The sequence below is a fragment of the Natrix helvetica genome (genome assembly GCF_964273705.1).
Source record: "Natrix helvetica genome assembly, chromosome: 1".
In the NCBI taxonomy this organism is placed as follows: Eukaryota; Metazoa; Chordata; class Lepidosauria; order Squamata; family Natricidae; genus Natrix; species Natrix helvetica.
Window position 1 is genome coordinate 194,609,952 of NC_138548.1, and position 27,430 is coordinate 194,637,381.

At 39.0% G+C, this 27,430-nt stretch overlaps 1 protein-coding gene across 2 annotated transcripts; it reads right to left on the minus strand.

Annotated features, from left to right (window-relative positions):
- Positions 1-24,531, minus strand: LOC309384654 (TLC domain-containing protein 4-B-like). Of its 2 annotated transcripts, XM_081938374.1 has the most exons (7): positions 24,188-24,531; positions 12,364-12,534; positions 12,061-12,150; positions 10,604-10,662; positions 7,835-7,929; positions 4,722-4,795; positions 1-4,421 (listed from the first exon to the last, which is right to left on the minus strand). In XM_081938374.1, exons 2-7 carry the CDS (start codon positions 12,516-12,518, stop codon positions 4,130-4,132), a joined length of 765 nt encoding a protein of 254 aa, XP_081794500.1. In that variant the 5' UTR covers positions 12,519-12,534; positions 24,188-24,531; the 3' UTR covers positions 1-4,129. The 2 variants fall into 2 exon arrangements, with proteins under 2 accessions (XP_081794500.1, XP_081794501.1); XM_081938375.1 differs by lacking the exon at positions 24,188-24,531 and having other exon boundaries at positions 2-4,421; positions 12,293-12,511.
- Positions 24,532-27,430: the final 2,899 nt, after the last annotated feature.

The following is a 27,430-nucleotide window of genomic DNA, read 5'->3' on the forward strand; positions in this document are numbered from 1 at the left end:
CCCTAAGTTTGAAATTATGGAGAAATAATAGCAAGAGTCAAAAATCAAGTCTTCGGTGTAGGTTTATATTTAATGCATTTAATTATATGAATATGTAAGGATTATGTCTGCTTTGACTATGATTTATGGCTTAATACAGAAATAAGCAGTGGTCGATGGTCAGGGCAATACTACTGTAATTCAGCAGCAAGTAATTTCTGCAGACTGAACAATTTTTTCTTAACTTACCTGTTAAAGTCCATTTAAAAAAAAAACAATCAACCTTTGGTAAGGATTTGCATCATTGTTTCCATGTATTTTCTACGAGGAACATTTAGGTGTATGTAAAAAAACAGATTGAAATAGTGGCTCTTTTTATGACACCTGACGGGCACCACCTTTTCTACTTCTAAATGCCGAAAAAAAGGTCATTTCCAAACAGACTTAAGTAAAATAAAAGTGAACAATTACCACACAGAAAGAAAAGAAAAGGGGAGGGGAATAATGTGACACAACGAATAGAAACATAGACAAAAACCCTTCCATAATTACAAATATATTCCAAGTTCACCTGATTTTATAAAATATTTGAAAGGGAAAACTAAGTTTTGAATATGATTCTCTGCTTGCTTGACCACAAAGGACATCTTGTCTGGAGTCTGCTTGGGTTGAAACCTGTTCCTTTTTTGCTTCACAACACCCACCAGCTGTTTCGTTGTTTCATAGACATCCCCAAGATCTTGTAGGCATCAAATTGTTCAGAAGGCCAGGCTGGGTTCTTTGTGTAGTCTTACTACACAACAGACACTTAACTCTGAATAGAACACCAATCCAAAGCTACAGTAAAGTAAGGCATAAAGGAAGGGGGAAAATAAAACAAAATACAGTAGAACAGGGGTGTCCAAACTTGAGAACTTTAAGACTTGTGGACTTCAACTCCCAGAATTCCCCAGCCATGCTGGCTGGGGAATTCTGGGAATTGAAGTCCACAAGTCTTAAAGTTCTCAAGTTTGGACACCCCTGCAGTAGAAGCAGCAGCAGCAGCAGCACTTCTGCCCTGGAGAGAGCTTTCCTCTCATTTTCACAACCCAGATGCCTGGCAGACTACATTAGGTATATGTTAAGAAGGAATTTAGTTAAGTACAGTGGGATGCGGCCTTTAAAGTTCCATTTATCCATATATGGTACAAACACACTTCCATCAATATATATCCCACAGCTCAGGCTGAAATTTAACATCCACAAAGTACAATTCACAGATGCTCACATAAGATCAAAACAGAGGTGGGGAGTTTAATAAATTAATATTATTTATTTATTTATATTATTATTTAAATTAACACTCATTATTCCAGTTAATATACAGAGGCTAGAAAATTACAAACACTGCATTGCAAGAATTTAATTATTCAAAATTGCAGGGGGGAAAATCAGCCATTTTTCACTGCTATATATAAGGCATAACCCATCTGAATAAATAATAGATGTTGTTATTTGTAGAGATCTAAAAACTGAGAGGGCTTTTTCAAGTTTTTAGGGTGGTCTTTCTTACTTGATAGCTTCCCAACATGTTGAGACTACAGCTTCCACAATTACAAGCAGTGGGGGGGAGGGGGGAGGGGGGTTGTTTGTCAGGCTGCTAGGAACTCTGAGAATTGCAGTCTAAATACAACTGGAACACAATAAAAGAAGGCAGCCTATTTGAGGTTGATAACTGACTGTTTGGCAATGTTGTTTTAAGGCACATATTTAGGAACAAAGCTCTTCAGTTTCTGTTTAAAAGATCACAGTTCATTCCCCTAGCACCAAGTACTATTAAATACTATAAATTTAAGAAACAATCTTAGTGCTTGCATTCCCCCCCCCCCCAAACAAGTTAAGGCGTTTAGCACCTGGAGTCAGTTTTGGTTTTCCAAAACTGTGGAGTCCAATCCATGTGAAAATTCTCCCTAGGAGGTCCATGGGTCTTGTGGAAACAAGTTTCCTGGAGATTTTAATTCTGAGAGCAGAATAGGCATGGTACCGTATACTTGGATTTAACCCAAGAGCTAAGAAGTTATAATGATCTGGAATCTAAATAAGGAAGCTTTAAGAATGAGTAGTTAAAGGCTTTCATCACAAAGAATCAACATACAGTACTAAAGAAGCATTAAGTACTGAGTAAACTAAAATCAGAGGAAAAACTATATTCAATAAAGCCAAATATGTTCTAGGCATGTTATGCAATCAGAATTAAACACTTCTAGAGCTCTGTAATCAAGCCTCACTCTAGAATGGCTTGAGTATGAAGTCTCTCATTGACTATGTTCATATTATATATGAAGCCAAAGTTTGTTTGCCATCACAGCTCTATAGCATTGATACCCTGTGATGGTGTCCTGATTCTAGAGGTGCAGAGCATGTTAAGCAAAGATTAAACCCTTTGATCTTCCTGCCGGCCCCTTTTCTGAATGACAATAGCTGGTGGGAAACTATCCACCAATCACAGGACAGCTGATTTTCACAGATGGCCACCTCCTATTTTATTAATGTAATTTAAATAAAGAAAAAGGTAGGAAGGCTCGAATTGAATCCTTTGGTCACTGTCAGTCAATGGGACAATGTACTTTTTCATTAAATGCTATTGTTATTAAGGCTGGCTTTAGATAGATTTACTCTTTCTCAGAAATTAGCAATAACTAGCCACGCAACACATGGGCATATTCCTTGTACACCAGTGTGGTGTGATATTCCATGTTAGCAAATCAGACATTAGTAAGTTGTGGAATTTTCTATAATGCTATTGTTCTTCTAGGTTTGTGTTGATACTAGTCCTCTTACCCTGGCATCTGTTGGAATTCATAGGTTTCAAAATTCTTAAATGAATTCTATTATTAAGATTTGCCATATCTTACCATTATATTTTTGTCAACTCTGATACAGAACCAGTATCATGATATCCTGTCTCTTTACTGGTGGCTGTGTTTGCATGTATCAGGATGAAAAACAATTATAGCAGAAGAAGAAAGGCATAGAAACACAGAGGGGAAAACAAAAAGCATCTGTCAATGGCTTTTGGGGAAAGGGAATCTTGCACCAGCTATTTATTTAGACTCTTGAGAACAATGGAACATTAAACAAGTTCAGCCTAGTGTGGTAGTACCTATACCCTTCCATAGGGCTGCTTTCACTGAGGCATACATTTGGGAGTGAAGAAACCTTCACTGTAAACTATTGTTGGGAAGATGTGATTGCCATATACAAGAATGGCAACCATAAGAAGGAATGACACCAGACTGAAAGACAGCCATATAGTAGATGGGGATTTTGAGAGTTGTATTCCTGGAACATTTAGAGGCACCTGATATCACTTTAGTTTTGATTTATCCAAACCACTGAGCAAAGGCAAGTGTGCCTTGATGCTAGCCTTGTTAAAATTATTGTTTTCTGGTTTTTAGAAATTTAGCTGCTATTGTGCAAGCAAGTTCTTCAGTGGAATGCCAAATTTTAGTTGATTTAGTAAAACAAGGATGCTTTTTACAGTATTGCTGTCCTTTTAGCGAAGGTCCTGAAATCCAGCCACTGGGTCCTGGGAAATCCCACTGTTTGTAGTCATAACTGGGCATTATTTCTTCCCTTATCCTTCCACTATTTTCAATCCTCTTTACCACTAAACATGGCCCAAAAGCCAGTCTTTTCTTCCTAGGAAGAAACAGTACCTGATCATCATCATCATGGACAGATTGATAGTTGAAAGAGGTTAAATTCCTGAAATATTAGAAACATCACCTGTTTATCTCATTCAAAAGTCCTGTGGAGTTTCAGCAGAGTCCCCCAAACTCTATCTCCCAAGCATTCCCATTTTTGCCAAAGGCTAGGCTAGATATATCTCAATTTTAAACATGCCTATCTTCAGCCCTGTGAAGTGTTTCTACAGCCCCATCTCTAGAAGATGGCAAATTGCTGAATCTAGTCAATTTGGCCAAGAACTTTCTTTGATTGAATGGAAAACTATATGCTCCCTTTTTCATGAATCTGGGACTCTTTCCCCAAGGACATAGTCAGGAGCAGTTCCTAGAGCTACTGGCTTCTAAGGGGATTAGAAGAGGAAATTTATTTTTGTCCAGCAGAACTTGGGTCTTCCAGGTCAAGTACCACCACTTTTCTTTCTTCATGCTGCCTTGTAGGTCTTAGACCAGCAGAAAGCTCGGTAGAAGCCACGGACGATACGGTACATCCAGATCAAATTGAGCACTTCCAAAGCAATGCTTGGCCCAATCCAGGCCAGTTGTACACCCAGGCCTAAACGTTCATATTCAGGAGTTCCATACCAAGAGTACACCTGCATATAATAGCTGGGGATGACAGCAATGCGCACCATAAAGAACGCTACCATCATGGCCAAGCCATTGGCCAAAACAAGACTTGAAGTACGTGGCCAGCCAGCTGCATCCAGGAACCACCTGAGGCAACAAAAAAAATTTTTAAAAATCAAATGGATGTCAGTCCATTCAGATTCTCTGCCTCCCCCAGTAAAGCAACATCCTAAAAATCACTCTCTTACAACAGGTAACTAAAATAGTTAGGTATGTCCATGCAGCAGGCTTGAGGTGTTGAGCTCAACTTTAATGGGGAATGGGTATGGGTGACTACTGTCCTTCCTTAGAACATAAATACAATGGCCCCTTTATCAAATAACTGGTGCATGTTCTTGGGCAAGCTATTAAGTTCACCCATTTTGTTTCTGATATCACCAAACTCACCGCAAATTCACAAAGGGTGTGGAGAGTTCCGAAAGGAGACGGAAGTTGGCAAAATAGGGAAGCACTCCACGACTCTATGGCAAAAGAAAGAAATATCTCAGATTTTGACTTTACCATCCCATGGCCATTCTAAAGATGTTGTCTTTTTCAGTGAATCTTCAAAGTTCTAAGCAGAGATCTCAACTCTCCCCTCCTCCCAGAAAGAAGGAAAAGCAAAATATATCAGTATACAGCATTGTTCCAATATCTCAGGGGTTGCCACAAAGAAGTCAAGCTATTCTCCAAAGCACCTGAGGGTAGAACAAGAAGCAATGGGTGGAAACTAATCAAGGAGAGAAGCAACCTAGAACTGAGGAGAAATTTCCTGACAGTTAGAACAATTAATCAGTGGAAAAGCTTGCCTCCAGAAGTTGTGAATGCTCCAACACTGGAAGTCTTTAAGAAGATGTTGCATAGCCATTTATCTGAAATGATATAAGGTTTCCTGCCTAGGCAGGGGGGTGGACTAGAAGACCTCCAAGGTCCCTTCCGTTATTCCATTCTATTCTACATTAGATAGTAACAGAACAGATGACTAATATAGGCACACATGCTGCTACCACTAAAATGTTCCTTCTTTGTTCAGAGATAAGTTTCAATATTCACTTTTAATGCCACAAAGTAGATTCATAAAAGTTTAGGCTGCAGACATAACATCGATCCTTTCACCATGAAATAATGGGTACTTCCAATTTAAAAACAGTCAATAAATCTGTTTGGAAGGTAAACTGAGCCTCTTACAATTTTATTCCAATTTATTTTATGTTAGCAGTTTCTAAAACTAATTTGGTTTATCAAATTTTTGATGATCTGTTCAGTGGTAGTTTATTTAACTTAAGCACTTACTCAAGCTGTTTGGCCCTGAGGCCTTTGTTCTTCTTAAGTTCCATGGCTCTTATAGGTTTTATAGGAAACAATTTTGCCTCTCCTCTCCCACTTCCACTTCCCTTTCAATAAAAAGAATATTTGAACAATTGGGTCATTTTTTAATTTTATATATGAAATATATTTTAAATTTCTTTTTTCCTTATTGAATGTAAATTTCAATATTACATAATTTTATCATATATGCTATTTTTCTTTATTTTAATAGTTTTCAATATCTATCTATATCTATCACCTCTCTTTTTCTCCCATAACTTTGTGCTTATTGGACATTCATATCCAATTCTATGTGACTCATAGGAACCTGCCGCATTTATATAGAGCATAGACATTTTCTTCCCTCTTCTCTCTTCATTGATATGGGGTGATTTTTTAAATTCATATTTCAAGATGAAAAAGGTAGTTTGATGAGAAACTGCATATTTTATTTTTACCTGGGTTCTCTGCCACTTTGTTGAAGTGGTTCATTTTCTGAAGAAGTATGTTTGGCTACATGTATCTACATATGTGTGTCCCCAAATGATCAGAGACAACTAGAGATCGGGAAAGCACATTTACAGCCCAAATCCATTTGGATTATATGATAGATTCACAAAGCCAACTATGATCTTTCTTTTCTTACATGGAATCAAAGAAGATTTCAGGAAATTGTTTTATAATTTCTGTTATACTGGCTTAACATTTGGGCACAACACAGTTGATCCAAAACTATTTGTAGGGATGATAGACAAACTTCTTGTTGGGTAGAAAATTCAAACTTCTATCACTAAAGAGAACATTTTCACTTCTAACACTAAAGAGAACTTTTTTTCTTGGGGTTCCACACTCAAGTGTGATAACTTCTAGTTTTTAGCATAGTCTGGGGATATAATTACCATATTAAACCCTGACTTTTCCCTTACTTGGCTTTATTCCAGTTCATTATATGATTACTTTGAAGGATGCTTGAGTTTTAAAATTGCCATAAGGAGGTTTAAATGCTGGATTCGTTAAATCATCTTTTATTCCTAATATTTACTATATCAAATCAAATCTTTATTATGGTCATAGACTAGCATAAATTTATTTTTGTGACTCATTTGGAATAGGTTTTACCCTAAAATAAAAGTTATTTTTATTTTTATTTTGAAATAAATCATGTAGAAACTCTAGCTCCCTAGTATGCTTTTCATTCCTAAGTCAGGGAATGCCCTCCAGACCACAAAATGGATCACTAGAGCAGAATTCTGGAAGAACATCTTTGCCCGTTGCATCTTAGAAGCATGAACAAATGTAGTTTTAAGGGAAGTCAGACATCTCACGTTTCTGGTTGAGAATCTACAACATGAACATGACCTTAAAGGGCACCACCTCAGAAATACAAGACTGCTAACACCTTCTCCTCCAAAGAGTTCCATCCCCCACTGTACAGATAGTCCTCGACTTACAACAGTTCATTTAGTGACCGTTGAAAGTTACGAAAGCACTGAAAAAAGTAACACACGACCATTTTTCAAATTTACAATGATTGCGGCATCCCCATGGTCCCATTATAAACATTCAGATGCTTGGCAACTGACTCATATTTATGACAGTTGCAATGTCCCGGGGTCATTGCAACCCTCTGACAAGCCAATGGGGAGGTCAGATTCACTTAACAACCATGTTACTAATTTAACAACTGCAGTGATTCACTTAACAACTGTGGCCAGAAATGTTGTAAAATGGGGCAAAACTTACCTACCAAGTGTCTCCCTTAGCAACAGAAATGTTGGGCTCAATTCTGTATAGCCTTCTGAATTAGGACAAAAAAAAAGCCAGGTGACCACTAGATGGCAGCAAAAAGTTAGAGTTTGCCATCATCTGTTCATTTCTACTGCATAACAAACTAGTCTCTTCATTCTTAGGATTGCTCTGCATCTGGCCTCCCTTTTGCAGCTCTGGGATTTGTACAATTAAAGCAACATATAGGAGATAACTGCCTCACCCTTCAGATGATTGGTAGGGACCAGACAAGGAATAATAGATGGAAACTAATCAAGATGGCAAATACCAGAAAATGATTGCTCATAGAGGTGTTGAGGTGATGGATGCTGCAGAATGCACTGAAGTAGGTCGAAGAAGCATGGCCTTCTTTTTAAAGGATGAAGAGTACAGTCCTCTCTGCCCCACCCCACCCACCAGAAAAATTAAAGGACTCTGGAACTAACCAATACGTATCCATAAGCATATAGTGCCACCAAGTGGTGGCAAACGAAAAGAGAATCCCCCAAGGTCTTCCAGTAGCGCACTAGCAGCAACAGATCTAGAATTCAGAGCAGAACACATGTTCATAAACAAGCACCTGGATTTTATTAGAAAATAAACATATAGAAAATAATTTCACATTTAAGAAAGCAAATGCAACAGTAAGGTGATTTCTCCCCCCCCCCCCCTGCTTATTTCAGCTTTGCTACCTGCAGGGGTTTAGCAGTTGAGGCTTTTCCAAATGTGGATAGAAAGTTTCTTTCTATCTTTCTAATTTCTTTCTCCTTTTTTTATTCTGCAATTAGTAGCACAGGTACATGGCAAACACTGGCAGTGTAAGCATTGAGATCATCTAGTCATGAACAACTCAACCAATATTCTGCATACAAAATGCCCTTCATTGGCAAACATCTTACATGCCCTCCCCTCCAATCCTTTCTTAAAGAGACATTGAATTAACAGGAACTCAGCAATCCACTGATTCCTCTGAGTAAATAATTTCAACTAATTAAACTGTCCCAAACAAAACATTTGGTCAAACCAGAGGGAAGGGGGGAAATTTGCTTTAACACAGAGAGTCCCTGTTTGAGGAAGTAGATCTCATCAGCTAATTGAACACATGAGATCAAAACCTCACTGGAAAGATCCAGTCAAAACCAACCTCGGAAGATCACAGGGGGAAAAAAAAGTCCTCGGAATGTAGCTGGGCAACAGACTAATCCCAGCCAAAAGTGAAGGGAGGGGGGCTGAAACTACTGAAAGGGAAATAATTGCTAAGAGAAAATGCTGGGGGAAAGGTTCTTTGAACAAACTATGATCAGACTCAATATCTTCTCTCAAGGTGATTAAAATTTAGTTCTGCAATCTGTGCCAGCCTTCTTGGGCATCGAAAACAGGGAGCACTGAGGAGCAGGATAAATTATCATAGCCCTGGCCCCATTTTAATGGGAATTGGATTTTCAGTGGGAAAAGGTCTTAATTCATCTCAAATTCCTCTAGTATTTTTTTTTAATCCTGTCTGATACTTAATTTGATAGGCAATTTTAGGTAATATCACTTACACCAGTACTCACTTTTGATGCTAACCCTACCCCGAAATTCACATACCCCACACATTTATCTATTATTTAACAAATTAATATAGCTGCTCAATTCACTCATAGATGGCTCCAATGCTATGGATTTTTTAAAACGTTGTAAGCCAATTACCTATCAAATTATCAAACGTTTAAAAAACATTTTAAAATCCACTGCATAACAAAAACACATAACAAACTCCCCTCCCCATGGTTGCAACAGAACATTCAAATCAAACACTTGATTGGCTTCCATTTGTGGTTCCCAGGCCTGTTGCAATACCATGTTTTTAGGGCCTTTCAGAAAAGCAACATCTCTATATACCAGTTTGTTGCCCTAGCAGAGTCTTTAAGTCTGGCAGGCAAGAGCTGAGTTGAAAACCTGCCCCAGTTTTAATGATAAAGTGACCAGTCAGAGTGCAAGTGCCTCAGCCAATATTATACCACTCTTCATTCCTAGAAGTGGGGTGGGAAAGTACTTCATATGACATAAAAAGGATGTTGAGATAAATGGTTGGATTTAATGCTGCCTATGTGACTGACGACAAGCGGCATGTGAGCAAATATTGTAGAACTAAGGAAATAATAGTTATTTTTCATTTGGTTTCATTTATTATTTCTATGGCCCTTTTAGAGTGTGTTTGTGTGTGTGTGTGTGTGTGTGTGTGTGTGTTGCAGAGGGGACTTGAAATTCTTCTACAGCTGGAAAACATGGCACACATCTTTCAAACATCAAATAAATGGCTTATTTTTTCATACCTTCTACATGACCAATATATTGTTTTGTTTATTTGCTTATATGTATCTAGTATTTTGTGGTCTATAAACTGTATGATTTTTTTTTAAATTGTAGTAATGGATCAAAAATAAAATAAGAAACGGGACATCAAACCCAGTTCTTCCAATCCAACTGCTCCTCTTTAATGGCTAAAGTCAGTCACTTTCAGAAAAATATCCAATGTACATTTCCTATAATGGGTCACTTTGCAAGAGATTCCCACTGGCTTAAAGGAAGACAAGGAAACGAAAGGCATACAACGTTTGAGCACATCACAGGGCAGAGGTAGATTTGTTCATTTTTATTTAGACATCTGGATCCCACTTGAAAACCTGGCTTTCTGTCAAACTGAAAAGTTGTTCAAAGCCTCATGGAGCAAAATGACCGAAAGGAAAAGTGCAACAATAAAAAACTCCCCCCTCCAGTGAACTGACTACACAACCTCAACTGTCTTCAGTTAATGCAATTCCTTGCAAAGTTTTCTCCCTTCTAAGGAGTCCTCCACCTCATTGCATCATGATAAAAGAAGAGGAGGGAGTTCCTGGCAGTCTTGCTTTAATTTAATTATTTTGGATACAAGCTACTGGAAATATCTTAGTGGAATAATAACTGTTTGTATACTGTAATGTATCTCATGTAGTAGGTATTCCCAGTAGTATTGGCTGAGAGGAAGGCAGGGAAAAGAGAAGAATATTAACAAAGATGATTATTATATGTCAGGATTAATATGGCAAGGAAAATATTCACAGCAAATCTGAAAGCTGCCTTGATAGTTACTCCAGCAGTGAAATGGGCAGCATATAAATGTAATCAATAAAATAAAATAATAAAACAAACCCTCTAGCCTACCTTGTGAAACCCAATGGTGTGGTGCTTACCATAGAGCAGGTAGCCACAGGTGACAGCTACATTCAGTTTGACCAACCAAGGATCTCCCCTACAAGAGACAAGATCAAAAGACAAAGATCTGGTATTGAGAGAGGAACCCCTTGCTGTGTTTATCAGAATAACACAAGCACTGTTGCAGCATTGTACTGGAAGCTCTGGGTTTGTTTGTTTTTTTTTGTATGTGTGTGACTTTATGAAACACAAAACAAAACATGCAAGGTTTCTTTCAAAATGATGCAATGCTACTTTCATTATTCTGTTTCATTCCCTCCACCAATATAAAATAGGAGCATAAAATCCTGATAAAATTAAATAACATCCTACTCTTTGGAACTATTGTAAATGATGCAGTAATAAATTTGGAACTGTAAAAAAGCTATATTGTTTCTACCTTCTCCTAGATTCAACCATCTTTCTTTGTTCTCATGTCTAGTAATAATATGGTTCTGAACTACTGTATGGTTAGTTCTGTTATTTGAAATGCCCTTAGAATTCTCACTTCATTTTTCAAGGTAGAAAATCAATCTTCAACTCGAAATGTCCATGAGAAATGGTAACCCACAAGAGATTATAAGCAAAGGCATTAATATATTTATATGAAATTCTAATTTAAGACCAAGATGTTTGTCAGCAAAATGTGATAGGTGACAGGAGTGTAGTTGCTATAGCAGGAATCATTATTTCCCAGGCTTGAGAAAACTGTTACGTCAATCTTTCAACTGCAGCCACCTTGAAGAGTTGGGAAGACAAAGGAAGATGGCTAGGACTTAAATTCTGAAGTACAAATATATACCTTTTGACCCTGTGCACTGTGTTAGGCTTCATTTTAAAAGAGCTACTCTAGTCAAGTTGTATTTGTGAGTCTTCTGCATCCAAATCTTGAATGAAGAGTTCAGAATTAGAGTGCCTGACTTTCAGCCATGCCATGTGCAAAGCCAAACAACAAGGAAACTGGGCAAGTGAGATCAAGCAGGAATCGGGGAGAAAGAGCAGAAAGACAAGGTGTGCTATAGACAGAGGGAGTAATGGTATCGGTGCCTTCTTAGCTTTAGAATCTCCCATCAGCTCAGCCCATTCATTGAAATAGGAGGTATAGTTCTATGTGGAATGGGATTAAAGAAAGGCGTGATTATGGCTTGGGCAGGAATGTTTGCACCTTTTTAGGCTCAATGCCAAGGCCAGTTCAGATCCTCTTGCCTGGAGTGACCCTGTTTCCACCCCTCACATCCTAAAAGCCAAGTATAACAAAGGCTTATTCTTTTTCAGCATAAAACAGTCCTTGTGCTTCTCAGCACAATGAAAACAATCATGCTCATAGGCACCTCCTCTTCTTCCTCTCTTTCTCTCTCTTGCCAGGGAGATCAGGCCAGGGAGATCAGGCGGCCAAATCTATACATGCGTGCCCCAGGGAGGCATGCATGCAAGTTGATTGCCTGTTATTTCTTACCAGATGGGGTTGGCATTTACAGCATCGTCATACCAAAGGATGTAGAGGCAGAAGAGGCCGACTACCACCGCATGAAGAGTAGACACACATCTGAAGAGGAGAACACATAAGGGTTAGTCTATAATTGCAACACTAACTACACAATCTCTCTCTTGCAATATGCACACAACTATTCTGTGCAAAGCACACTAGGCGTGGAACGTAACCTCTCAAGTTCCATGGAGATTCTTACAGTGGAAAGGTGAGAGAACTGCAAATCTCGCAACCATTCGTCCAGCCACATCCACCAGAGCCTCTCTCTACCTGGAATTCCATTCACTCTGCTTGACCGAAGGAAGGCTGGAGTAGCTGGGGCTCAAGGACAAGGACAGCTGAGGGCTGAGGGCTGAGAAGGAGAACTGGAAGGCTACGAAGCTGCCAGCCACAATGCAGTAGCCCAAGCGAGTGAAGTCCTCCATTGAGTTTCAGTAGCACCTGCAAGTAGACAAAAGGGTCTGTTTGGAGCAGAAAATGGAGTTGCTAGACCCTCTTCCAGCAAAAGGCCTCAGAACTAAGGGTAGAGAGAAAAAAGACCAATTTTTTTAAACAGAGAAAAGATCGAAGAATCAAGACTGAAAAGCATGACAAAACAAGACAGAGAAAATAAATAGTTGTATGATGAAAAACTCTCCCTAAATCTGGTTTTGTCATATTGGGAAAGGGAAGTGGGTCAAAAGTGGATCCCGGGGGGCAAAAAGAAGCATTAAAAACGAATGTGGGAGTGTTGGGCTGGACCTCAGCCAGAATGTTAAATTCCTCGAGAAGGTGGCCAACATATGATTAATTAAATTCTCTCAGAAGAAGAGAGAAATTGAGACAAAGAAACATGGGGACAGCAGACAACGTGTACAACATAAAAAATTACAAGAACATCAAATGAATTCCGAAGGGAGACAGTTAAGAGAACTAATAATATATAAAAACCACTAGGCAAACCAAAATACAGCCAGAAATTGGCACGGTCATCTTGCAAAGAAGAAACCAGTTCTATGTAGGGCTAAGAACATGAAAAAAGAAAAGAAAGCCCCTTACTAAAATTGATTACTGCTAATAAAAAACAGATAATTACTAATACTCCTAATTGACTAATAATAATAAGGGACAGATAATACTAATAATGCAGGACCAATAATAAAGGATAGTGGAGGAAAATATTAGGATGAACCATTCAGTTCTTGTTCCTTTTTCACCCACCAATAGTATCACAGTTCAATTGCCAAAACGTTTTTGCTCACCACAAACCTATCGACTCCCATGATATCCATATTGTGATTACAGCATGGATTTATACATTTGTGTTAAGTCATTAGCAAACTGGATGGCTGACATTATCTTTACCTTACTTCAGAGTAAGTACATGGACTAAGTAACTATTTGCTGCAAATAAACATACAGCTAATTCTATATGTCTATTCATTTTTTATACCCTGGAATTCATTTAATCTATTTTTGTATATGATTTGTATGGCCACATGTGATTCTGAGTGTGCAAAAATCAGAAAGCAAACTTGTAGCATTCAACCTCAAAGCCCAACGTTAAAATAGCAGCCCCACTCAAAATCCAAGCTGTGTAATTGTTTGCCGCTGACCATTGGAAGATGGGTTGCCTCCCCTTTACTTGAAAATTCGTCAGAAAGAGTCATGATTTTCCTAGGAAGTTTATTCTAAAGTTTGCCTTTCACCTAAACTGAAATCAAGCTTCTTATACATTACTATTGCTCGCAAGACATCCTGTTCCCATTCTTTGCTCAGAAATCCTTTTAAATGTTTTTAAACCTTCAGCTAATCCAGATCCCTTCATCGTTTTTCCTCTTGCTAAATAGGCAGAGTAGTCCCACTCCTTCCTTCCCAGAGGGCCAGCAAAATGGAGGAGACCTTTTTTTATCCCACCCCTTTGCCTCCACTGCCTCCAAGGGGAAATCATCATTGTTGTCATCATCTTCAGTCTCTTCTTACAAAACGGGCAAAGATCACTGGTACTCCTCACTTAATGACTTCAATTGGGACCGGCAATTCCATCCCTAAATGACACAATTCTGCCATGCTGACTGGGGAATTCTGAAGACCACCAAGCTGCCAAGGTTGAGAAACACTGACAGAGCCTCTAAAATGCAATCAGCAAAACACAAAGCGCTTTGTTATCCTAAAATCTCTGGAATGCCATCCAGTTATATAATTCTAAGAGAAAACTTTAATTTTACAATTAGACTCCAAACCTTGTTGACGCATATAATACAGCTCCACACATGACTGCTCTCAACCTCCCCCCCCCCACTTTGAGGAGCTAAACAGGCAGAAAGAGGGCTGAATTTAAAGCAGTACCTCCACCATGATAACTTTCATTTATTGATTTCAAAACAGGAAAGTGCCATAATCCTCGCAACCTCTTTCATTACCTGCATTTTTTTTCACCTAAACACCACACTTCTTCCCACAATGGCAAGCTTCTTAAGGCTGTCTCTTCATCTAGCCTAAAAATTCTTTTGAGTTCTTTCTTGATTTGAGCCACAAGATGCCCACAAAGCTTTCCTTCAATGTGGGAGATAGATGAATATATTATATTATATACTTTATTCATTAAACATGAAAATTAGCCAACTGAACATTCAAAAATGTATCACAAATACTATTGACTGGTGCTAATGGTTGATATGATTTGCTGCCAGCGTCCTAGGTATCAACCAAGTACCTTCTTAAGATATAAGATGTTCCGAGTAGCGCAGTCTTTTGCAGTTCTGCTGGTGTTATTGCAGGAAGCTGCAATTTGTGGATGTATCTTATAACATTTTTGGACATGGTACCAAGTTCCCCGATGGCAATGGGTATCACTGTTACATGCTTCATCCATAGCTGTGTAGTTTCGATGGCCAGGTCGCGATATTTCATTATTTTTTCTAGTTCTTTTTCTTCGACTCTGGCATCTCCTGGAACAGTGATATCAATAAACTGTACACTTCGGCCTGTGATATCTGGCATGTTATGCTCCAAATGACGATCTGTTTGTATTCGAAAGTCCCACAAGATCTTCACCATCTTATTTTCAACAATTTTTTTCACTTTATGTTCCCATGACTTTCTGGATACAGGTAAATCATATTTTTTACATAATGACCAGTGGATTAATTTAGCAACTCGGTCATGTCTAGCTTTGTAATCAGTTTGTGCAATTTTGCTGCATTCATGTATTAAGTGTGAAACAGTTTTGACAGTTTTGACAGGACAGCTGAGGACTGAGGGCTGAGAAGGAGAACTGGAAGGCTACGAAGCTGCCAGCCACAATGCAGTAACCCAAGCGAGTGAAGTCCTCCATTGAGTTTCAGTAGCACCTGCAAGTAGACAAAAAGGTCTGTTTGGAGCAGAAAACGGAGTTGCTAGACCCTCTTCCAGCAAAAGGCCTCAGAACTAAGGGTAGAGACAAAAAAGACCAATTTTTTTAAACAGAGAAAAAATCGAAGAATCAAGACTGAAAAGCATGACAAAACAAGACAGAGAAAATAAATAGTTGTATGATGAAAAACTCTCCCTAAATCTGGTTTTGTCATATTGGGAAAGGGAAGTGGGTCAAAAGTGGATCCTGGGGGGCAAAAAGAAGCATTAAAAACGAATGTGGGAGTGTTGGGCTGGACCTCAGCCAGAATGTTAAATTCCTCGAGAAGGTGGCCAACATATGATTAATCAAATTCTCTCAGAAGAAGAGAGAAATTGAGACAAAGAAACATGGGGACAGCAGACAATGTGTACAACATAAAAATTACAAGAACATCAAATGAATTCTGAAGGGAGACAGTTAAGAGAACTAATAATATATAAAAACCACTAGGCAAACCAAAATACAGCCAGAAATTGGCACGGTCATCTTGCAAAGAAGAAACCAGTTCTATGTAGGGCTAAGAACATGAAAAAAGAAAAGAAAGCCCCCTACTAAAATTGATTACTGCTAATAAACAACAGATAATTACTAATACTCCTAATTGACTAATAATAATAAGGGACAGATAATACTAATAATACAGGACTAATAATAAAGGATAGTGGAGGAAAATATTAGGATGAACCATTCAGTTCTTGTTCCTTTTTCACCCACCAATAGTATCACAGTTTAATTGCCAGAACGTTTTTGCTCACCACAAACCTATCGACTCCCATGATATCCATATTGTGATTACAGCATGGATTTATACATTTGTGTTAAGTCATTAGCAAACTGGATGGCTGACATTATCTTTACCTTACTTCAGAGTAAGTACATGGACTAAGTAACTATTTGCTGCAAATAAACATACAGCTAATTCATATCCAAAAATCCAGAGAAGGGACGATTACATATCAGGGAAAAGAGTTGATCACGCTTAAACAGATTCCACGGAGAATTCGTGAACGACGTAGACAATGCCAATTTTTAACAAACCAGTTAAATAAAAACAGAATAATGTACAGATGGTTGATACCAGAAGGGGTTCTGGTATCTTGGCAAGGAAAAAGGTATTAGATAGAGAATATAGAAGAAGCGCAGGAATTCTATGAGAGATACTGCACAGGGGAAGAAGAACAAGGAAGTAAAGAGGACCTAGAAAGTGGAAGTCGAGGCCAAGAGGAAGAAACATCAGAAGACAAAGAAAGAAGCAGGAAAGAAGAACAGAGGCAAGAAAGAGAGAGAGCAGAAAAGGAGGGCGCGAGAGGGAAAAGTCAGATACAAACTAGAAGCAACCAAAAAAAAAAAAAACCCCATCTAAAGATGGACCAGGAAATAACAATTATCTCAACAAACTTGAATGGACTGAACGCACCAAAAAAAAGAGCGCAGATGTTTAAGAAACTTAAGAAACTGAAGGTAGATATAATCTGCATACAGGAAGTGCATATTAAAAGGGAGCATAAGAACTTATTGGGAAAAAAAACTAGGGAAATTATACACAGCACTAGCAGGAAAAAAAAAGAGGGATAGCAACCTATATAAAGGAAAAAATAAATTCCAAAGAAGTCTACTCTGATGAAGAAGGCAGGATACTAATGATTGAATTAGAGACAACAGAAAAACCGATATTATTAATAGTCATATATGCACCAAATCAGAAACAAGAGGAATTCTATAGGAAACTACACAACAAAATAAACGAATTAGAATATGAAAATATTTGCTTAATTGGGGATTATAATGCAATAGTGGATAAAAAAATGGACTATGGAAGCAAAAAGAAAAATAAAATGAAAAAAAATATGCTACCCAAATCCTTTTTTGAGATGGCAATGGAATATAAATTACACAATATTTGGAGAGAAAGGCACAAAACAAGAAAGCAATATACCTTTTACCTTTTGCTGCCAGCGTCCTAGGTATCAACCAAGTACCTTCTTAAAATATAAGATGTTCCAAGTAGCGCAGTTTTTTGCAGTTCTGCTGGTGTTATTGCAGGAAGCTGCAATTTGTTGATGTATCTTATAACATTTTTGGACATGGTACCAAGTGTCCCGATGACAATGGGTATCACTGTTACATGCTTCATCCATAGCTGTGTAGTTTTGATGGCCAGGTCGCGATATTTCATTATTTTTCTAGTTCTTTTTCTTCGACTCTGGCATCTCCTGGAACAGTGATATCAATAAACTGTACACTTTGGCCTGTGATATCTGGCATGTTATGCTCCAAATGATGATCTGTTTGTATCCGAAAGTCCCACAAGATCTTCACCTTCTCATTTTCAATAACGTTTTCCACTTTATGTTCCCATGTCTTTCTGGATACAGGTAAATCATATTTTTTACATAATGACCAGTGGATTAATTTAGCAACTTAGTCGTGTCTAGCTTTGTAATCAGTTTGTGCAATTTTGCTGCATTCACGTATTAAATGTGAAACAGTTTTGATTTTGTTATTGCAAAGTCGGCAGTTTGGGTTGTCAGTGGATTTTTGTATCTTTGCTTTCATGGCATTAGTCTGTAGTGCTTGTTCTTGAGTAGCCAATATTAAACCTTCCGTTTCTTTCTTGATAGTTCCCATCTTAAACTATGTCCATGTCAAGTTGTCATCACATTTTCCTTCAATGTTTTTCAAATGCTGTCCATTCAAAGCTTTCGTTTTCCATCTATTTAATCTATCATCCAGCTGTTTTTCTTTATATTCTGCCTTTGTTTCTATTGTTTTTATGCTGTTCTCCGTTTTCACAGCCTGCAGCAATTTTTCTGTACTTTGGTTCACATAATCATTTAAACTTCATTTTTCGTCTTCTACAGTTTGATGGATTTGCAATAGCCCCCTGCCCCCTATTTTCTTGGCAGGTACAACCTGTCGATGTCACTTTGGGGATGTAAAGCGTGGTACATATTCAAAAGTTTGTGTGTTTTCCGGTCCAAGTTTTCCAGTTCAGCCAGAGTCCAGTTGATGATTCCTGCTGAGTAGCGTATCACTGGAACTGCCCATGTATTAATGGCTTTAATTATGTTTCCAGCATTCAGCTTTGATTTTAATATTTTGCGGACCCTCCTGATGTATTCCTTTTGTGTTGACTCTTTGACTTTTCCATTCAAGATGTTATCTGCTTCCAATATGCCTTGGTACTTGTAACCATCATCCTTTGCTAATGCTTTCACTATATTTCCATTTCCCAGTTCTATTCCTTCTGTTTTTTTCCATTTTTCCTTGCTGCATGGATAATATAGCACATTTTTCAAGTCCAAAGTTCATTTTGATTATCGAGTTCTAACCAGGAACTGTTAAGGTCACGTCGGAGGATATAAGCTGTTCTAGGTAGGATGGTTTTTTGTAGAATCAGAATGTTCAAGTCTGATTAATTTAGAATTTCCAAATAGCGAGGTAGCCCTCTAGGTATTGCTCCAAGGGCTCCAATTACAATTGGGACAACACACAATTTCTTTTTCCGCAGTCGCTCAACTTCAATTTGCAAGTCCCGGTACTTTGTCATTTTTTCTCGCTCCTTATTCATGCACACAATAATTATATTACTATTATTATTATGTGGTTAATCTTTGGTGGGATTCACAGTCTTTGGGGCTGGTTGGTAGCTCAACAACTCGAGTCCTAACCAAGGACCTAGGAACTGTTAAGGTAACATCGGAGGATATAAGTTGTTCCAAGTAGGGTGGTTTTTTGTAGAGTCAGAATGTTCAAGTCAGGTAAATTTAGAATTTCTAAATAGCGAGGTAGCCCTTTAGGTATTGCTCCAAGGGCTCCAATTACAATTGGGACAACACATGATTTCTTTTTCCACAGTCGTTTAACCTCAATTTGCAAGTCCCAGTATTTTGTGATTTTGTCTTGCTTATGATTATGAATATTTTAAAAATATACATCCATACTGTGTGTGGATATAGTTGGTTTGGGGTATTATTCATATTAATCCAATTTGCAGTAACAATATTAGTAATCTCTATAACATTTATCAAATTTATGTGATCCTCATTATATTGTTTAAACATACATAAACAAAAAATGCCTAATATCCGTAAACTTTTAATCTTTCTAGCTATTATTTATATTCATTCCATAAACATTTATATTCTAATATTTCCACTATCTAATTTTATTTCTGCCTCTTTCAGCTTACAGTCAGGCTACTTCAATATTTAAAGGGCAATTCTTTCTATCCAACATCTCTTCTCCTCTTTAGGGCTTCAATTCTTATCCATTTTTTAATTTGCCTCCCACACTCCTCATCTTTGTCTCTATCTTCAGATAGATGAACATCTTATAACATCAAGCCTGAGCTGTATGGTGGAAGGAGTCACAAGCAATGAAGAAGGGCTTGAGAGGGCTCCTGGACAATCAGAAGTCAGGAAGGTGGGTCTAAAGACACAGATCGAGTCACTACGCACTGGAGGCATTATTTTTCATTCAACACGCAGATGTGAAACACTGTAGTTTTAGACCAGAAAAATTAAATATTGATATTTAAGCAGTGCCCTGCTGGAATGTGCGCCAAGAAGCTCATCACTCTCGCAGCAGAACTGCCTGTTCCTTTAGTCTAATCTTTAATCTTACACAATTAAATTTGGCCAGTTGTTACAAAATACTCTTAATGGGTATTCAAAGGATTTACAGATTAACAAAAAACAACAGTTCAATTTATTGAGGCATAAAATATATTCTTGTGCACCATAATCTCCCTTTACAGCACAGTACAAATCAGAAAAACACTATGCTCTGCTAGATGATTAAGCAGATAACTCTTATTGTTTGGGTGGAGGGTTATGTTGTTTCCGTTAGCCCATTCAAATGGAACTGCTGCATTTGAAAAAATGTACTTTGCATATTGCAATCTGTTACAAAAGTCTACTAATGACTTGGATCTACGATAAATATATTAGTAACATAAAGAAAAATTTGGAATGATTAAAAATGATACAACGGTGGCTATCAGAGATTAGTTTTCCATCACATATGGAAAGGATTTCAACAGACAGCCACAGGGGTTTCACAGCATTTAATTGCCTGAGTTATATACAAGTGTATATGTATATAAATCATTGTTAACCACACAAAATGCATTTGCACAATATACTAAGTCTGTGATGGCGAACCTATGGCACTCGTGCCAGAGGTGGCACGCAGAGCCCTCTCTGTGGGCATGCATGGCGTCACCAACTGCTCTTCTGGTTTCCAGTGAGCACCCACTAGCTGGTCTTCGTGGGTCCCAGAGCACCAGAAAATAGCCCCAAAAATGGCCCAAAAAGAGCTGTTTTGGGGCCATTTTCGGGCAATTTTCAGACTGTTTCTTGGACTGTTTTTGGGCCAGTTTGGGGGCCTTTTTCAGGCAGTTTTTGGCCTGAAAAAGACTGAAAATTGACCTGAAATGGCCCCAAAACAACCTGAAAATGCCCCAAAGATGCCAAAAAATGCCCCAAAAATAGACATGTGTGTGCCAGCTAGCTGGTGTTCAGGTTTCCAGCACTCCAGCACTGGCACACACATGCATGCGCATTCCGGTTTGGGCACTCGGTGCCAAAAAGGTTTGCCATCACTGTACTAGGTTAAACTGTGGTCCGATAAGTTCTGTGTTATGTGAACACATCAGAAAAGATTAGATGCTCCAAAGTGAAACAATCAATCAATCAGAATAGAGCTGGAAGGGACCTTGGAGGTCTTCTAGTCCAACCCGCTGCTCAAGCAGGAGACCCTATACTATTTCAGACAAGTGATTGTCTAGTCTCTTCTTTAAAACTCCAGTGATGAAGCACCCACAACTCCTGAAGGCAAGCTGTTCCACTGGTTAATTGTCCTCACTGTTAGGAAGCTTTTCCTTAATTCCAGGTTGCTTCTCAGATTAGTTTCCAACCATTGTTTCTTGTCCTGCCCTCTGGTGCTTTGAAAAATAAATTGACCTCCCCCCTCCTCTTTGTGACAGCCTCTCAAATACTGGAATACTGCTATCATGTCACCCCTGGTCCTCCTTTTCTCTAGACTAGCCAATTCCAAATCATGCAACATTCTTCATGTTTAGTCTCCAGGCCTTTAATCATCTTAGTTGCTCTTCTTTGCACTTTTCCCAAAGTCTCAACATCTTTTTTGTAGTATGGTGAGCAAAATTGGTTGCAGTAGTCCAGGTGTGCTTTTACTAGAGTTTTATAAAGCGGTACTAATACTTCATGTGATTTTGATTCTATGCCTCTGTTTATACAACTAAGGATTATATTAGCTGTCGCACTTATCTTTAACTGATTGTCCACTAGGACTTCAAGGTCGCTGTCAAATTACTGTTTTTGAGCCAGATTTTGCCTAATCTATACCTTTGGTTTTTTCAACCCAGGTGTAAAATCTTGCTTTTCTCCACATTGAATTTCATTTTGTTGGATAAGGCCATTGTTCAAATCTGTCAAGATCTTTTTGGATCCTGAGTTTGTCTTCTGGGATTTGGCTATTCCTGACAGTGTCATCTGCAAATTTGGTGAGTTTCCCTTCTATTCCCTCATCTAAGTCATTTATGAAGATTTTGAAGAGTACTGGGCCTAAGACAGAACCTTGTGCTACCCCACTGCTCACTTCCCTTCATGTGGATCTGATACTCATTTAGTATGGTTTGTGAGCCAGTTACAAATCCATCTGGTGGTGATGCTGTCTATCCCACATTTTTCTAGCTTACCAAGACATAGGTTGTGGTCTACTTTGTCAAATGCCTTGCTGAAGTCTAAATATGCTACGTCAACAGCATTTTGCTGGTCTACTAATTTAGTCACTTTGTCAAACAATGAAATAAATTGTTTTTGCGTTATCTGTTTTTCAAACCCGTGCTGGTTATTAGCAATAGCAACAATAGCACTAGCACTTAGACTTATATACCACTTCACAGTGCTTTACAGCCCTCTCTAAGTGGTTTACAGTGCCAGCCTATTGGCCCCAAAAATCTAGGAAGGGTGGATGGTTGCGTCAACCTTGAGCTGGTGAGACTCAAACTGCCGAACTGCTGGCAGTCAGCAGTAGTCGGCCATAGTGCATTCTAACTACTGAACCACCACGGCTCATACTAGTTATAACTTTGTTTCTAGTTGTTCACAGATCTGTTTTTTGATCATTTTACAGTATCTTTTTTACAGTATCTATAGCCTGATTTCTTTAGTGTCCAACTGGATATGCTAGCACTCTGCATTCTGGATTTATATATCACAACATGCAAAATATTTTTGTTACTTCGTGACTAAATATGTTACACCAACTCATATCACGACTTACTGTGATGCGTGAGAGTGATCTGTAAACTTAACAGATTCCTGAAGAGATGATCCCCATACAAAGCCATTGCCCCAGAGATACAGCAGTAAGAGAGTTTTTCAGGTAGGATTGAAACTGATTTATCCAGCTGCACAATCTGGAATCAGAGACTTTATACATCTGCTTTCAGTCTAAAGAAATTTTGGACTGAAGGGACCGACAGAGCAATAGGATGAACCCCTTTCTTATTTTTCTGCATTATTTACCTAGGGTAGCTGGGTACGCCTGTTTCTACCTCTTGCCTCCTATAGAAATATCTATAGGAAATGATTACCTGCTCAGGTGTTCAGCCACAGCCACGCACTAATCTATACAGTCTTGGCATGTGTGCTTCTTTTCAACATCAGATCTTTTCAAACAGTAGCCTATTGATCGGGGACTTTCTTCCCCTCCTCCCTTGAAGGTCTTTAGTCATGGTTTGTTGCATCTGGAAATTTTAATTTTAATATTCTAGTTATATTTCATAAAATATATTGTTTTTATTACATAAGCCATCTTGGGTAGTTTCGAATGTCAAATTTCAATTGTAGGATATCAATTTTTAACATCAAATGTAGCAGATGTGCTTCATCCAGGAGCTGCCTCAACATGTTCAGGCTCCAGGGACTCTTAACATTATGATAATAACAATCCAATTTAGGACTAAATGAGCTTTTCCAGTGGTGAAGCAGAACCATTCACTTTAACTTTTCCTTGCTGATGACAGAGAATGATCTAAAATATATTCCTTTTCACTATCTATCACTATATAAGGTAGTTCATTTATCTTTGCTAAATTATGTCCTGAGTTAAATATCTTCGATGCTCTCAATTAAGCACTGAAATTTTCTTTGACCCTGCAATTTCTTTTCCCAAATTCTCTGGACTTGGTGTCCAGAGTGACATTTTAGTGTTAGCGTGACATTTCTTAAGAATACCTTGGGGAGGAAGTGGGAGGGGGCTTTCCCATTTTTCGAGTCTGATTTGTGCAGGCTCACAAGCACACGCGAACAGAACCCCGTCAGGGGTTCTTCTGATGCAATGCACACGACGTGTTACATCCGTGTGTCCCGCCCAAAGGACCTTCTCCGCTTTGAGCCGAATTATGGCGATGGAAGGTGCGAGCGTGCCAGGCTTAGTCCCCAAAACGAGGAACTGCGAGCGCCTCTTCTGTTCAGGATCGCGACCTCCCGAAGCATTACAGTACAACCCATACTTGCCGCACACAGCTTCTTTCCTCCTGCAGCCCTTCGCCAGCAGTAAGCCACCTGGCTCCGACTTGACACGCCATCGAAGCTTCGTCGCCCTTTGCTCAAAGCGTCCCGTCCCCAGTCCCCTCTCCCCACAGGAGAACAGCTTGTAGCTCGTCTTGCCGCGTGGGGTACTCACCTCCCTCCAGCTGCCTGGTGCCTCTTTTTCGGCCGGGGAGACAAGTACGCCCGCGACGCTGAGCCCGTCCAGGCGAGGCTTCAGTCGGACGGCCATCCCCCTCCCCCCGACGGACTAGCGCCCCCTCCGCTTCGGCCAATCGACCGCTGCCTCATAGCCCCGGTCCCGCCCTGTAGACTGGGATAGGGGGAACAGAGGAGCCAAAATCTGGGTGGGACGAATGAGTCTCCCCCTTCCCCGCGAGTGCGCTGCCACGGAACGCGAAAGGAAAGCCCTGCGCCACGATGTACAAATTATGTACAGTTCCGAGGCTGCTTATTTTCCTTTTTGGTTCTCCCCGCTCTCCTTTTCCTCGGGAAATGCTCCGCCTCCCGCCCACCCCCCTTCCCCCCACCCCCACGGCAGACTGCGACAGTCATAAATCACATAATCAAGGCAACGCGTTTCCTTCCCCTCTGATGTCCCAGGTCAGTCAGCGAGCAACCCTAAATAGGAGAAATGTCGGCTCGCGCAAACACCCCCTACCTCGCCTCCTGTGCCCCTGGCGTGCCATCGAACGCAGCCAGCATGTTAACGGAGACGGTCCTGAGGAGGAAGGACGCCCTCTGCCGCCGCCGCCGCCGCCAACGTACTTGCCAATTAAATTCGGCACCGCTATCCTGCCTGCCGATGACATGTGTCACGTTTCCTAGCAGACAGGTATTTTCCCTTTCACATAGAAAGGCTCACTCCTGACTCCACAAGACATGGGAAGTTGTGGGTTTAAATAAATCGATTCTGAAGGATTCACACTGCTTGCTAAATCATATATCATGTTTATTGAGATTTACACAAGGCTCTCAGTCACAAACAAGCACATTACAATTTGGCTGTGTGCATGCAGTGATATGTTTTTTTTTAATTTATTAGATCTGACTAAGGAATTTGTTTCATGGTGGGATAGGTACGAATCAGCCCTCATTTTATCCTTTGTGTGATAAGCGATAGGTTGAGCCAAGGGGAAAAAATGACACAAGTCACCAAATGAACTCTACATTTGAAACCCTTAGGTCAGTCCAACATTCAAAGAACTATGATAGTGGCACATATTACCTAAGACATCTTGAAATGTTTGGGTTTTGCTGATTGTTTTGAGTGATGTCTTAGTTCAAAAAAATATCCTGACCGAACCTATGCATTGTGCTAAACTATGCTATGTTTAATTAAGCTTAGTCGAATAAGCTACAACTGATTAAATTCACCCATTACATACAGACATAAAGTGTGAATACAAACTATAATCACTGGACAAGCATCCTAAAAATAAACATGTTACATTAGGACCTGATTTATACCACAGGATTAAATTATATTCATTTGACATATTGTGCCAGCCAGCCAGCCTGGGAGGGAGTGCGTGTGAGTGTGTGTGTGTAATGCCATTTTACTCTTCTTCTATGAAGTCTGATAAGCAAGTACAGTACAGTAGGGAGGCTGAACTGAAATGTGTACCTTTTACTATGTGAAAATCAGAATTTAAAAGAATCATTATGATTCATGATTGAATAGAATAGAATAGGAATTCTTTATTGACCAAGTGTGATTGGACACACAAGGAATTTGTCTTTGATGCATATGCTCTCAGTGTACATAAGGAGAATAAAAATGCATTCATCAAGAATAAAAAGATACAACACTTAGTGATAGTCAAGGTTACTAATAAGCTATTAAATTGTACTAGGAAACAAATAAAAAATATAAATTGAAAGTTACAAGCAACATGTTTATAGTCATAAGTGGGGATAGATAGATACTAGGAAGGAAGAGAAGAATAATAGTAATACGTTCTTGGTAAATTATTGACAGCGTTGTGGGAATTAGATGTTAAGCAGAGTGATGGCATCCGGGGGAAAACTGTCCCTGTGTCTAGTTGTTCTGGTGTGCAGTGCCCTATAGCGTCGTTTTGAGGGTAGAAATTGAAACAACTTATGTCCAGGATGGGAGGGGTCTGTAGATATTTTCACAGCCCTCTTTTTGACTCATGCAGTATACAGGTCTTCAATGGAAGGCAGATTGGTAGCAATTGTTTTTTTCCCCTGCAGTTCTAATTATCTATTGAAGTCTATGTTTGTCTTGTTTGGTTGCAGAGCCAAACCAGACAGTTATGGAGGCACAGATGACAGACTCAATAATTCCTCTGTAGAACAGAATCAGCCGCTCTTTGGGAAGTTTGAACTTTCTGAATTGGCCCAGAAAGAACATTCTTTGTTGTGCTTTTTTGATAACGTTTTTGATGTTAGGTGTCCATTTTATGTACAGTATATTGTATATAATCACAGTAAGACATTGTGTGCTTAACTATCATTTGTATAAGTCATGGTCACATGGATTCATAGTAAGCCATTAATCATTATTTACAAAGCATGATGGCCGTGTTCATACAATATGCCAAATACAAACCAAGGAAAGTATGATGTGTGCACTCATAAACCACTCTTTATGGCTTAGATTGTTGGGCAAAGCTAATCAACTGTTCTTTATTCAGTAAAGTTTGTGAAAACAATTATAATTCTTAGGAGAAGGTAAGGAGTGTAAATAACAAATGTAGTGTGCCATTACTTGATACACCCCTGAATTTAAACTTTGCACAATGTGTGAATCCATGTAGTCTAAGGAGCCTCTGAAAAGTAGCTTTGACTCCTTCCCTCAATAATCTTGTAAGAGTCTTCAAAATAGGTCCCACAGTAGTCATATGTCTAAGTATATTTACCCATGTAGTATGGCAGTATTATTTTTATCCTTCTCATCTATTCCACTATCTTCTTTTATTGGTATCATTATTATGATTATTATTACTTTGTTGTTTTGTATGTATACTGAGAGTTTGTGCACCAGAGACAAATTTCTTGTGTGTCTAATCACACAACCAATCAAGTATTCTATCCTACTGTATATGCTGTTGAAAGTTTTTAAATAACTAGAAGAGCACATTCTCCCTGTGGAGGGTCCAATAAAGATTATCCAGAATTTGTGCCGTTTCAGTTTCATAATGGGTCTGCATCTGGCAGCAATCCAGATAATTTATTTCTTCTGGGATTTTCTGAAACTGATTCTCAACCATTTTCTCAGAAGCCTTCTTCCCAAAGGCAAGGTTGCCAGATAGAACGTATTGAAAATTATTTGATCCATCTCCAAGAGAAGACACACAACTTCCTCCACATTATTCCCCCCTTCAAAGCAGCACTGACAATCTTCTTAATTCAG